This window comes from Hyperolius riggenbachi, chromosome 10 (genome assembly GCF_040937935.1).
Source record: "Hyperolius riggenbachi isolate aHypRig1 chromosome 10, aHypRig1.pri, whole genome shotgun sequence".
In the NCBI taxonomy this organism is placed as follows: domain Eukaryota; kingdom Metazoa; phylum Chordata; class Amphibia; order Anura; family Hyperoliidae; genus Hyperolius; species Hyperolius riggenbachi.
The window spans coordinates 45854927-45869728 of record NC_090655.1 but is presented as its reverse complement, the minus strand read 5'-3'; the positions used below and the strand labels follow the sequence as shown (position 1 = coordinate 45869728).

The 14802-nt window shown below is 46.6% G+C and overlaps 1 protein-coding gene across 1 annotated transcript in view; it reads left to right on the top strand.

Moving 5' to 3' along the window:
- The window catches only part of LOC137535907 (ephrin type-B receptor 5-like), a 133713-nt gene that overhangs the window by 107018 nt on the left and 11893 nt on the right, over window positions 1–14802 (top strand). The window contains exons 11-13 of the mRNA XM_068257781.1: window positions 1331–1578; window positions 7874–8050; window positions 8780–8929. Of these exons, the coding sequence (XP_068113882.1) occupies window positions 1331–1578; window positions 7874–8050; window positions 8780–8929 (575 nt within the window). The remainder of the gene's footprint in view (window positions 1–1330; window positions 1579–7873; window positions 8051–8779; window positions 8930–14802) is intronic.

Sequence of the window (14802 nt, the reverse complement as noted above, 5' to 3'; positions counted from 1 at the left end):
ATACAATCCTGAACAGACCATTACAAGCCCAGATAACATTCCGTAGTCTCATGTAATGTGGAATGTAGTATGACTTTTTTTTTCCATTACATTTATTTAATAGAATTAGGGAAGAGCAGAATTGCCATGCTCCACTTTGGCTAAATTATCATGAACAAAGATGCAGAAATAATGCAATACATAACATAATCAAAGGGGAAGGTGAAATCAGGGTGATCTTAAATGGTAAATTGCAAAAGAAATGCATGTTCAAGATTACAAAAATTTGCAAGTATATCTCACATGCCCAATGTTCCACTCCTCGAAAGCCAACCTTTGCCAGCGTGGTGATAATGATGACACGTTGCGACACACTAGTGTGTCTTTGTCAAGTCATCCTAACTTGACAAAGACCCATTAGTTTGTCGAAATGCGTCATCATTATCACCCGATACACGGAGCTTACCTAGACTCCAGACCTACCATGTACCCGTTGATGTCCCCCGCTGGCCATGGTCGACGTCCAAGGAGTGGTACATTGGGTATGTGGGATACGCTTGCAAATTACTCTTGTATGTACATTTCTCTTGCAATCACCAAACTGAATTAAAGGTATTGCAACATAGAAGTGCACTCTTTTCTCTCCTTTTTCTGATACGGGCACCTGCCAAATCCCACCACTGAGAGAGCTGATCTGGACTCTCCCTTTCCTTGTTTCATTGTCTGACACTGGCATTGGAGAACTGATTCACTTTGGACATACAGTAATATCTTTTAGTCTTGTTTGATACGGAGCGCGCATATATTTGTCTATGATCTTAAATGGTATTAAGGTATGCGATGGGTGAGAAGCTGCCTCTAAGAGAGAAACTCCATTTTGCTATACTCGACCTAGACTTGTTCCACAAAATATAAATCTTGGGCACCACAAAAAAAATACAACCCCCCCTTCCCCCCCCCAAAAAAAAAAAGATCACACTGATTTTCCTGTTTCCCCTTGGTGACCCCTAATAGCCAGGGATGGTTTGATGGGTCGCAGATCATGAAGGCCACAAGGGTTGGCCATCAATCTACCACTCGCAACAAACGTGGTCCTAAGAACACCTAATTTAGAGCAGGAGCCCTCACTATAAAATACAGGTAGGTGCACATTGGACAGTTGTTTTTTTGTGGGTGTTACATCACATGTGACTGCAAATGTTGAGTTTAGTTGGATTATATGTATTGTATGTTCTTCTAATGGAATACCCCAGTGTGAAGCTAGCCTTGTAATAATAACATTAACGAGTTTATTACTCCTTTTTACCAAGAATCCAATCTCACGTGCTGGCTTATTTCCTGTCTTCGCCAGGAGAGTTTGGCGATATGTGTCGCGGTCGTCTCTGCCTTCCTGGTAAACGAGAGATAGCGGTGTGTATCCGCACCCTGCGCTCTGGAAGCGGGGACAAGGAACGCGGTAAGCTCCTGGCTGAAGCAAGCGTCATGGGACAGTTTGATCACCCCAATGTTGTGCGTCTTGAAGGGGCTGTGACCCGGAGTCGCCCTATAATGATCCTCACCGAGTACATGGAGAATGGTGCTCTGGATGCGTACCTCCGGGTAAGTGTGCAGTCTGATTGTCAACAGGCCTAGTTATTCTCAGAGGTTGACAAATTGAACTAGCACAGTGCTTTTTAAAGTGAACTGGAGGTGAAAGTTATATGGAAGTTGCCATATTTATTTTCTTTTAAACAATACCAGTTGCCTGGCTATCCTGCTGATTCTCTGCCTCTAATACTCTTAGCCATAGACCCTGAACAAGCATGCAGCAGAATCAGGTGTTTCTAACATTATTGTCAGATCTGTCAAGATTATGCATGCTTGTTTCTAGTGAACTTCAGACACTACTACAGCCAAGTAGACCAGCAGGGCTGTCAGGCAACTGGTATTGTTTAAAAGGAAACAAATATGGCAGCCTCCACATCACTCTCACCTTGGGTTCACTTTAACTATAATCAGGGCCGGAGCTACCATAGGAAAAAATGGGCAATTGCCCCAGGGCCCCATAGCCTGTAGGGGCCCCCAAGGTGTCCCTCCCCATCTTAACTGTTGCTCCCCAGGGACTCTGCAGAGTCTGTTAAGTTGGGAGGTGATTGGGGGAGGGTCAGCAGCCAGCTCAGGGGCCCAGGAGGGAAATTTGGCTGCAACAAAGGGCCTCTAATGACGCCTTTTGGTCGGGGGTGTCTGTTTGGGGGTCCCCAGGCTAATTTTGCCCTAGGGCCCAATTGTTACTTGAACCGACCCTGACTATAATTATATAGATTAGTGATTTCAAAAGTCCAACCATTCAGTTTATTCTAGAGTGTAGTTGAGCCCTTTAATTTGTAAACTCTAAGTTTTCTGAAAAGAAGTATTGCTTGCATGCTTTGAAGCTTCATGTCCAAACATACATTCAAAAAAGATGGCTCGCCCTCCTGCCTATTTACAAATCTGTTCCCCTACTGACTACCAAATACTTCATCTGTGACTGAATTATGCTGCTTTCATCGTGATTTGGGCTCAGGCCATTGCCCAAACTAGTCAGCGAGGGCTGCTATAGTAGGGATGATCGGAAATGTCAATATTCAAATCCATGGAAATTCCAATTTCTGCCAATGCCAATTACTGATTCTGTTGATTTCTGAATTTCCGAGTTCTGATTTCCATTTTTTTTTTTGCATTCTCTAATTGGCCAAATACTCCCAAGTTGCCTTTTAAAGTGACTCCGAGCTCATCTAAAAAATAAAAGTTGTACTCACCAGGGGCTTTCTCCAGCCCAGTGCTGGTCGGGAGGTCCCACGCCGGCGTCCTGGCTCCTCTCCTTCTCCCCGCTCCGGAATGGCTGACAGGCGTCATCACGGCGGCCGGCGTAAAAGTACTGCGCATGCGCGCTTTAATCGCGCATGCGCAGTACTTTCACGCCGGCCGCCGTGATGACTTGAGGCGGCCGGCGTGTGATGTAATCCGCGTCATATGCGGAAGGAGCATCCCGACACTCGGGAGAGTGTCGCCCGGGCTGCGGCCTGTCAGCCATTCCGGAGCGGGGAGAAGGAGAGGAGCCAGGACGCCGGCGTGGGACCTCCCGACCAGCACTGGGCTGGAGAAAGCCTCTGGTGAGTACAACTTTTATTTTTTAGATGAGCTCGGAGTCCCTTTAAGTACTGGACCAATCAGAGAATGCAGAATTTTACCGCGGTAACCGGAATACCACAGAAGTTTTAGACAAATCATAAGACTCGGTGATATGCGAGTCTTGTGATTGGTCAAAAACTACCGCTTTAATCGGATTTTTCATAGAAAAATTCTGCATTTGATTGGACCAATTTTGCAAGCTCTGTTTTTGGGCTAAAATAACAGTTTCGGTAAATCAGAATTCCACAAATATCCGATTTCCGAGTTCCAATCGGAAATGCGTACATTTAAATTCCACGGAATCTGAATGAGCAACCCTATGCTATAGCCTTAATTCACACTGCGGCATATGGCAGCAACCAAATCCTGGGTGCCAAACTGCGTCCAATTGAACTGTTTTGCTCTCTGAGTAATTCGGAGTCCAATCTCATTTTGTAAGGACATTGTAAGTGAAATGCAAATAAGGTAATACGATTTGGTGAAGAATTATGTACATTTAAAATGCAAATGTGTGCATTTTGAAAATGGACAAATTAAGCCAGTTTGAAAATGGGCCAACTGAACATCTTCTTCATCATTAAAGAGAACCTGTACTGAGTAAAATTATTTAAAATAAACACATGAGGTAACTTCAAATGAACATTAAATAGTTACCTTGCCATCAGTTACTCTCAGAAGCTCACCATTTTCTTCTGACAATAATCCCTTCCAGTTCTGACTAGAGATGGGCCAAACCTCCGATTTTAGGTTCGCGAACCCTGTTCGCGAACTTCCGCGAAAGGTTCGGTTCGCGAAAAAGTTCGCGAACCGCAATAGACTTCAATGGGGAGGCGAACTTTCAAAGTTTTAAAAAATTCTATCAACTGGAAAAATGATAGAAAACATGTTTCAAAAGCTCTAATACCTGGAGCCCCACCTAATTGAGTGAAATACACATCACTGCTGGAGGACCCGCCCACCCTCCCTCCTCTAAGCAAGGTCCTTTATACCATTTGCCTACCTACACTAATTAGTTATGGGACAGCTGCTACACACTCTGCTAGGGAAATTTTAATTGGCCTCCTCCCTCCTACCAGAGGGAGGAGGGTCTCTTCTGCCAGGGAATTATACTATTTTAAAAACCAGTATACATCATACCATAGCTGGGAATACATACATGAGTATACATCATACCATAGCTGGGGATACATACATGAGTATACATCATACCATAGCTGGGAATCGAACCCAGATCTCACTGTGTGTTGGGCACGTCACCCTAAGCACTGTACCACTACAGAAGTAAGTGAAGCTAGCCTAAAATTTAACATTTATGCTCAATGCAATAGAACCATTACGTTGCTTAAAGGAGAACTGTAGTGAGAGGTATATGGAGGCTGCCATATTGATTTCCTTTTAAGCTATACCAGTTGCCTGGCAGCCCTGCTGATCTATTTGGCTGCAGTAATAATAATAATCCAAACATTTGCATAGTGCTTTTCTCCTGTCAGACTCAAAGCACTCAAGAGCTGCAAGCCACAGGGACGCACTCAAGAGGCCACCCTGCAGTGTTAGGGAGTCTTGCCTTGAACTCCTTACTGAATAGGTACTTGACCTAGCCAGGATTCAAACCCTGGTCTCCCATGTCAAAGGCAGAGCCCTTAACCAGTACACTTTCCAGCCACTGTAGTGTGAATCACACCAGAAACAAGCATGCAGCTAATCTTGTCAGATCTTACAAAAATGTCAAACACCAGATCTGCTGCATGCTTGTTCAGGGTCTAGGGCTAAAAGTATTGGAGGCAGAGGATCTGCAGGATAGCCAGGTAACTGGTATTGCTTAAAGGAAATCAATATGGTAGCCTCCATATACCTTTCACTACAGTTCTCCTTTAAAGGGAACCTTAACTGAGAATGATATGGATGTTTCCTGTAAACAATACCAGTTGCCTGGCAGTCCAGCTGATCTTTGTGACTGCAATAGTGGCTGAATCACACCCTGAAACAAGCATGCAGCTAATCCAGTCTGACTTCAGTCAGAGCACCTGATCTGCATGCTTGTTCAGGGGCTGTGGCTAAAAGTATTAGAGACACAGGATCAGCAGGTGATTCAGGCAACTGGTATTATTTTAAAAGGAAAAATCCATATCCTTCTCCGTTTAGGTTCCCTTTAAGGATTTGTAGCATAAAAGCCAACTCACATTGGCTGGGATTTGAACCTGGGTCTCACTGTATGGTGGACAAGCATACTAACCACTATACCAACTGAAGCTGGCCTGAAATTGCTGGCCTAAAATTTACTATTTATGCTCAATACAAGAGAAAAAGTAGACAAGACAAATAACATTTATATCACACTTTTCTCCTGGCGGACTCAAAGGACCAGAGCTGCAGCCACTAGGGCATGCTCTATAGGCAGTAGCAGTGTTAGGAAGACTTGCCTAAGGTCTCCTACTGAATAGGTGCTGGCTTACTGAACAGACAGAGCTGAGATTTGAACTCTGGTCTCCTTTGTCAGAGGCAGCGCCCTTATCCATTACACCATGCAGCCACTGCTTACAGATATTTAGCCAGACATGGCCTTCTCTTTTGTGTTATTTGTCTTGTCTACTTTTTCTCTTGTATTAAGCATAAATAGTAAATTTTTGGCCAGCAATTTCAGGCCAGCTTCAGTTGGTATAGTGGTTAGTGTGCTTGTCCACCATACAGTGAGACCCAGGTTCAAATCCCAGCCAATGTGAGTTGGCTTTTATGCTACAAATCCTTAAAGGGAACCTAAACGGAGAAGGATATGGATTTTTCCTTTTAAAATAATACCAGTTGCCTGAATCGCCTGCTGATCCTGTGTCTCTAATACTTTTAGCCACAGCCCCTGAACAAGCATGCAGATCAGGTGCTCTGACTGAAGTCAGACTGGATTAGCTGCATGCTTGTTTCAGGGTGTGATTCAGCCACTATTGCAGTCACAAAGATCAGCTGGACTGCCAGGCAACTGGTATTGTTTACAGGAAACATCCATATCATTCTCAGTTAAGGTTCCCTTTAAAGGAGAACTGTAGTGAAAGGTATATGGAGGCTACCATATTGATTTCCTTTTAAGCAATACCAGTTACCTGGCTATCCTGCAGATCCTCTGCCTCCAATACTTTTAGCCCTAGACCCTGAACAAGCATGCAGCAGATCTGGTGTTTGACATTGTTGTAAGATCTGACAAGATCAGCTGCATGCTTGTTTCTGGTGTGATTCACACTACAGTGGCTAGATAGTGTACTGGTTAAGGGCTCTGCCTTTGACATGGGAGACCAGGGTTTGAATCCTGGCTAGGTCAAGTACCTATTCAGTAAGGAGTTCAAGGCAAGACTCCCTAACACTGCAGGGTGGCCTCTTGAGCGCGTCCCTGTGGCTTGCAGCTCTTGAGCGCTTTGAGTCCGACAGGAGAAAAGCACTATACAAATGTTTGGATTATTATTATTACTGCAGCCAAATAGATCAGCAGGGCTGCCAGGCAACTGGTATAGCTTAAAAGGAAATCAATATGGCAGCCTCCATATACCTCTCACTACAGTTCTCCTTTAAGCAACCTAATGGTTCTATTGCATTGAGCATAAATGTTAAATTTTAGGCTAGCTTCACTTACTTCTGTAGTGGTACAGTGCTTAGGGTGACGTGCCCACCACACAGTGAGATCTGGGTTCGATTCCCAGCTATGGTATGATGTATACTCATGTATGTATCCCCAGCTATGGTATGATGTATACTCATGTATGTATTCCCAGCTATGGTATGATGTATACTGGTTTTTAAAATAGTATAATTCCCTGGCAGAAGAGACCCTCCTCCCTCCGGTAGGAGGGAATAGGTGGGAGGAGGGAGGAGGGAGGAGGCCAATTAAAATCTCCCTAGCAGAGTGTGTAGCAGCTGTCCCATAACTAATTAGTGTAGGCAGACAACTGAGTCAAATGGTATAAAGGACCTAGCTTGAAGGGAGGGTGGGCGAGTTCTCTAGCACTGAAAGCAGTGTGTTTGACAATAACATGTCTGCTGACAGTGAAATGGAGGGTACAAATTTTGCTCAATACAGCATTATGGGGCGAATCGAACTTCCACAAAAGTTCGCCTGATGCAGGCGAACGCGAACCCCCAAAGTTCGCCTGGAACCGTTCGCAGGCGAACTGTTCGGCCCATCTCTACTTCTGACAATATTTTGTCAGATCTGAAATATATCAGTTGCTGTCAGTTATAGCTGAGTGGACAACTGATGTACCAGGCAATGACCATGTTCCCTATGGCTCAAGTGGACGATGTTACAGTTTAACAGTGTGCTGACCAGAAAGCTGTTATGGGGTAATGGCCATTTTCAAAATGGAGGACGGAGAATTCCATTGATCACAGTAGACAAACAGGACACAGGAGAGGAGAAAGAAATTGAGGAGTAGACTACATGGGAGGTCACTATGACCTGTGTATGTTTATTTTTACTTTAAATTTTCAGTTCAGGTTCTCTTTAAGAGAGCCAGTTGGCTGACCTTAAATACCTTAGAAATACTGATTAATGGTAAGCCATTGAAGCTCAATTTGCCTCTTTTCAAATAACGGACAGGAAGATCTAATGATACTCACGTAAGGATGTTCACTACTACACAAGTAACTGAGCCTGTTCTCAAACAAAGCTGAATAGGAGACATTTGACAGTCTATTTCTTAAATCACCATTTTTTATAAATAGGTCTTATCACTTACTAAGTGTTCATCCTCTCCTTTCTCAGCAATGTGAGGGTGGTCTGTCTGCCTTGCAGATGGTCTCCATGCTGCGTGGGGTGGCATCCGGCATGCGTTACCTCTCGGAAAGAAGCTACATCCACAGGAACCTTGCGGCTCGCAATATCCTGGTGAATAGCCAATTAGTGTGCAAAGTATCCGGCCTACGTGGACCTGGAGACGTGGTAAGTCACTAGAGGTCAGGAATGCCGCCTAAACACTATTTTGCACACAGTCCACACATTTACTGGGGGTACATGGTAGGCTGTACATTTACTGAAGGTACATAGTAGCCTGTACATTTACTGAAGGTACATGGCAGGTTGCACATTTACTAGAGGCACACAAAGTGCAAGACTGGTTATGGTCATGTCTAGGAGAAGTCATAGAGAAGCATAAGGTTTGCTGTGATCACATCCTGCTTTAGCTCATGATCATAACTAGCAAATCAGAAACTTACACAGGGACGGATCTAGGGGGGGGGCAGGCAGGTCTCTTGCCCCAGACGCAGTTTGTTGAATTCTTAAAAAGGCGGCAAAATTTGGATGGGGAATGGCAGTTTAGGCGCCAAAACCTGACCGGATCCGTCCCTGAACTTACATATCTATCACCTGATCAAACTGATCACATGCTTCTCCATGAGTTCTCCTAGACATGACCAGCACTATAAAGGACAATTAATGTGGGCATTAGTGATGTTCTGCAAATTTATTGGGGGCCATGATGAGGGGATTACAGAACAGGATACAGAGAACAGGAGACAATGGAGGGGGACTGAACACAAAAGGCCAAGAGTATAGCAACATTATGACCACACTCACACATATAATGTATGTTTTTCGTTTTGCAGGCTTCTTTTTTGGACAAACATTTGAATATCTGTTTTGCATCTCCCCCACTCCTCTCTATTCCAGGTTAGCAGACAGTCCTTACGCTGGTTGGCTCCAGAAGCCCACCAGCAGCGGAAATTCTCTAGTGCCAGCGATGTGTGGAGCTATGGCATCATCATGTGGGAGGTGGCCTCCTATGGAGAAAGACCATATTGGGACATGAGCAATCAAGAGGTGATCATTACTGACCCATGCTGCCCAGCAGGAGTATTCTACTGGGAATAAGTCATACAGTATTTTTTATTTTACATGCACAATGCATTCTGTGGTTTAGGGCAAAATTACCCATTTCCTTCAAAGTATATCAAAGTCTCTCTGTAGTAACCCGTCTACTGCAATTTTAATAAGTCTTAGAAAGACCTAGAAAAAGAGAGATTTAAGACAACAGAGCTATCTTAACCACTTTCCCGACCGCCTACTTCATATTGGCGGCGGCAAAGTGGCAGCCCCAGGACCACGTAACGCAGAATGGCGTCGGGTCCTGGGGGAGGGGATTGCGGACTGCGCGCGCATCGCCGGCATTAGGCTCCACCCACATGTGACATCAACCCGCCGGCCAATCAGCAGCGCCGGCGGGTTGCAACTTTTTGAAATGGCCAATTGAAAGTGTATAATACGCTTTGTTAGGTAAACAAAGCGTATTATACACGCTGCCTCCTCCCTGGTGGTCACAGCGCTCGATCGACCACCAGAGAGGAAGTTCAAGATAACAGAGCGAGTGCACACCTATGCCTTAAACATCCCAATACATCAAATTACAGCGGTGCATCATCCGGATGAGAATAGATATAGATCATAAGTAGCAACTGAGAAAGAGGTAATCCAGGAGCAACTTCGCCATTCCAGTATTCAATAAAACATCCAAAACTTTAATGCTATTCTTTCAGTAAAAAATTCCCATAGGTAAAAGACATCAAAAGGCAATACTTATCAACAAGAGGTAGTGAAGGTGGTGCGGAGGCTGGTCGACGATCGTTTCGCCCCTCAATGAGGGCTTTCTCGAGACCGTATAGGATATACGGTCTCGAGAAAGCCCTCATTGAGGGGCGAAACGATCGTCGACCAGCCTCCGCACCACCTTCACTACCTCTTGTTGATAAGTATTGCCTTTTGATGTCTTTTACCTATGGGAATTTTTTACTGAAAGAATAGCATTAAAGTTTTGGATGTTTTATTGAATACTGGAATGGCGAAGTTGCTCCTGGATTACCTCTTTCTCAGTTGCCACCAGAGAGGAAGGCAGCACTGTGAGTTGGAACACACACATACTGATCCTGCCCCCCCCTGCACACTGATCGCCCACAGCACCCATCAGACCCCCCCCTGCCCACCCCCTGACAGCACTGTTTGCACCCAATCACCCCCCTAATCACCTATCAATCACCCCCTGTCACTAACTGTCAACGCTATCTTTTAGATCAGGTCCTAAACTTCCCCCTGGGGGCGCCTGATCACCCCCCCCCCCCCCACACCCTCAGATCCTCCCCAGACCCCCCCCCCCCCCCAGACCTCCCCCCCCCGTGTACTGTATACAGCTATTCTCTGTAATCACCTGTCAATCACCTGTCAATCACCCATCGATCACCCCCTGTCATCACCTGTCACTGCCACCCATCAGATTAGACCCTAACCTGCCCTTTGCGGGCATCTGATCACCCACCCACACGCTCAGATCGCCCACAGGCCCACCCTCATAACACCTACCAAGTGCATTGTTTACATCTTTTCTCTCCTCTAAACACCTACTGATCACCCATCAATCACCCCCTGTCACTACCTGTCACTGCTACCCATCAGATCAGTCCCTAATCTGCCCCTTTTGGGCACCCAATCACCCGCCCACCCCCTCAGATTGCCCTGAGACCCCCTCTGATCAACTTGCCAGTGCATTGCTTGCATATATTCTACCCTGTAATTACATTCTGATCACCTATCAATCACCCCGTCACCCCCTGTCACTGCTACCCATCAGATTAGACCCTAATCTGCCCCTTGCGGGCACCCAATCACCCACCCGAACCCTCAGATCGCCCACAGACCCCCCCCGCCAGTGCATTGCTTGCTTATTTTCTCCTCTGTAATTACCTACCGATCACCTATCAATCACCCCGTCACCACCTGTCACTGCAGGCTCCTGATCACCCTCCCCCCTGCCCTTATATCTCCCTCTGATCACTCCACCCTGCCCTAGATCACCCCCCTGCCATTGTGTATATCTAATCTCCTGTCTGTAACGCTTGATTGTGTTTTGATTGGCTCCAATTGTCTCAATTGCCCTGTGACTGACTTAGATTGTCCCGTGATTGGTTTTTGATTGTCCTGTGATTGGCTTCAATTGTGCTGTGATTGGCTTCGATTGTCCCGTGATTGGCTTCGATTGTCCCGTGATTGGCTTCGATTGTGCTGTGATTGGCTTCGATTGTCCCGTGATTGGCTTCGATTGTCCCGTGATTGGTTTTCGATTGTCCCGTGATTGGTTTTCGATTGTATTGTGATTGGCTTCGATTGCCCCGCGATTGGCTTTGATTGCGCTGACTGGCTGTGAGATTGCCCTCTAATCACTCTTATTGGCTCTAATTGTGTTGTAATTGCCTTGATTGCCCTCTGATTGTCTGTGATTGTTTCTGATTGCCCCATTGCTGTCTGATTGCCCCCTGACCCCCCCCCCCCCCCCTGGTCACTATCCTAGAAACAGTGTTTTTAGTATCACTAGTGTTAACAGTTAGGCCAGTTAGCTAGGCCCCTGTGTTAGTGTCAGTTAGCGCTCAGCCCACCGCACCACAGTCACTAATTAGTCGCTGATTAGCGTCATCACTGTCGCTAATCAGCATTGGTACTATATAGTATCTGTAAGTGATCATTACTGATCGCACACAGATCTATATTGGGGTCATTAGGATCCACTGTGTTTGCCGATCAGGCCTGATCGTTCGCCTGCACTTGCATTCAGCCCGCCCCACCGCAGTGACAGAATTTTTTTTCTGATCACTGCAAAAAACACTGTACAATAGCTCAGAGGCGGGACAAGGTCCTCCAGCACCCAAAGTGCGCCCCTCCATCCCTGCCACCCCAGCCGTCACACACTGATTGCTATTAGACTAAGAGGTGCCACAGGGCCCACAACCTCCCCAACACCTTAATATCTAGTTATATGGCTTGCAGTCACTGCTTTGTATCCCCTTTTCTTATTTCTTTCTGCTTCAAACACAATTAGGAATGACAGCTGAATGAATTCTGCGCCCCCTCCTACACTGCACCCTGAGGCTGGAGCCTCTCCAGCCTATGCCTCGGCCCGGCCCTGCAATAGCTGTGGCACTGTAAAGATCAGTTTTGATTTTTTTTTTTCAAAACTCAGTGACCACAGCTTTCTGCTCCGCAAGTACTCCCTTTTGCTAGGTAGGTGCTCTTTTTCCTGGGTAGTCTCAGAGGAATACCCCCTAAATTTAGCAGCCCACCATGGCAAGAAAGGGGTATTCCGATGATGAGGTTCTCAGGTACATGGCCCAGTCGGATGAGGACGATTGGGACATCTCATCCGACGAATCTTCTGGGTCAGAGTACGAACCTGTGGACAGCAGTGGCTCGCTGACCGATAGCGATAACGAGGTTGAGGTCCCGGCTAGAGCCAGGCGTACCACACCCCATGTCACTGGACCGCAGGTGGCGCAGGATCTGCCTCAAGGGCAGCAGAGTGGTGCTAGCGCTGGTCTGAGGTTTCATGGTGAGGCATACACCAGCAGCGCAGCATCTCCTGGACCTGGCACCAGTACTTCCGTAGACCCTGGTGAAGTGGTGAGCACCAGAAGGGAAGTTGAAACTGGTTCGGTGGCACGTGCATTAAGACCCGAGTCGCAGCCACCAAGAAAACGGGCCCGTACTACCCATAGTCTTCCAGAGGTGCTGGCAAATCCCAATTGGCAATCCCCTGGTTCCGACGCACCCGTACTGCCCCCTTTCACAGATAATCTAGTAACGGCCCTAGACTTTTTTCATCTGTTCTTCACCGAGGATCTCTACGACTTAATTGTGGCTGAGACCAACCGTTATGCCACACAATACATCACCGACAACCCGGATAAGTACTATTCCCAGGCTTACCGGTGGAAACCACTCCAAGTTTCCGAACTTAAAACTTTTTTGGGCCTTCTCCTTAACATGGGTCTAGTCAAATTGAATGTATTGCGGTCTTATTGGTCTACGCGCCCAATATATCACCTGCCCATGTTCTCTGCTGTCATGTCCAGGACACGGTTTGAGATGATCCTGCGCTTCCTGCAGTTCAATGACAACACAACCTGTCATCGGAGTGACCACCCTGCTTATGACCGGCTCCACAAAATTCGGCCCCTCATAGACCACATGTCATCAAAATTTGCAGATGCTTATACCCCTGAACAGCACATTTGTGTAGACGAGTCCCTCATACATTTTACCGGGCGCCTTGGCATCAAACAGTACATCCCAAGCAAGCGCGCCCGGTATGGGGTGAAACTGTATAAGCTCTGTGAAAGGGCCACAGGCTATACTTATGGTTTTAGGGTCTATGAGGGAAAAGACTCAAAATTGGAGCCGGTCGGATGCCCTGACTACCTGGGGAGCAGTGGCAAGATTGTGTGGGACTTGGTGTCACCTTTGTTCCAGGAGGGGTACCATCTTTATGTGGACAACTTCTACACAAGTGTGGCCCTCTATCAGCATTTAAAGATAGAAGGGATCCGCTGCTGTGCACCGTGCGGCCTAGTCGCCGGGGCTTCCCCCAACGGCTCGTTAGTACCCGGCTTGCACGGGGGGAAAGGGCTGCCTTGTGTACAGATGACCTGCTCGCGGTGAAATGGAAGGACAAGAGGGACGTTTACCTTCTGTCCACCATTCACACAGACACGACAGTCCAAATTCAACGGGCAACTGAGGTCACTGAAAAACCCCTCGCCGTCCACGACTATAATGCTTACATGGGAGGGGTGGACTTCAATGACCAGATGTTAGGGCCCTATTTAGTTTCCCGCAAAACCAGACGCTGGTATAAAAAAGTGTCTGTTTATCTAATTCAATTGGGTATTTACAACAGCTTTGTTCTCTACAGTAAGGCTGGGAGAACTGGAGCGTTCCTTAAATTCCAGGAAGACATCGTTATGGAACTCCTGTATCCAGGAGGTGCCGTGGCCCAACCCCAAAATGCAGTTAGCCGGCTGCATGAAAGGCACTACGCCTTTCCCATTCCGAGTGGCCCAAATCAACGCACCCCAAGAAAACGTTGTCGTGTCTGCAGCAGGGCTGGAACAAGGCGTGACACCTCTGTTTACTGTCCCATGTGTCCTGACCAGCCTGGTCTATGCCTAGGGGAGTGTTTCCAGAGGTATCATGAGCAGATACACTTTTAGAGAGTAGGGAACTCCAAACATAGCAGTAGGCACACAAGGGTCTCTGTGCTATTTCACACTGGCGTGATGCGTTAGGGAAAATTGCCTAGCGAAAGTCACACTTTGCGGTCCCCCCCCTACGCCGGAAGTGCTTGACTTAACGCTAGTGCATGCCTACGTTACTGGGTGGCTTCTGTGGCAATTTGGGTCGGCCCGGAAGTCATGTTAGTCTACGGCGACGCAGTTACTTACTAGGCCGAATGCGATTACTGTCGAATGCTACTCTAGCGGTATTCTCTGAAGGTCTGTTTGGGGCGATGCGGTGCGCGCGACCCACCGGATAAGCCAATATGCAGTGTGAACCCAGACATCAGGTTTCCAGAGACCCTAATACACAGTGCTGCCAGAAACCTCTCCTTTCACTTGGGACAAAGTGCATAATGTACTTCGCCACATCTCTGTGCGATTTGCACTTTGCATATTGTCCTATGGGGGACGAGAGGTTTGTCCTCAGAAAGGTAAGAAAAAAAAAAACAAATAAAAAAAACAGGTAAGCAAAAAAGTTAATGTTTGGTTCCCAATGTTAATGTTTGGGTTAAAAATGTTCATTAAAGTTTATAAAAGTTGATGTTAATGAAGTTATTGCTTTGCTGCTTGCTTGTTTTTTTTGTGTGTGTTTTTCTCTCT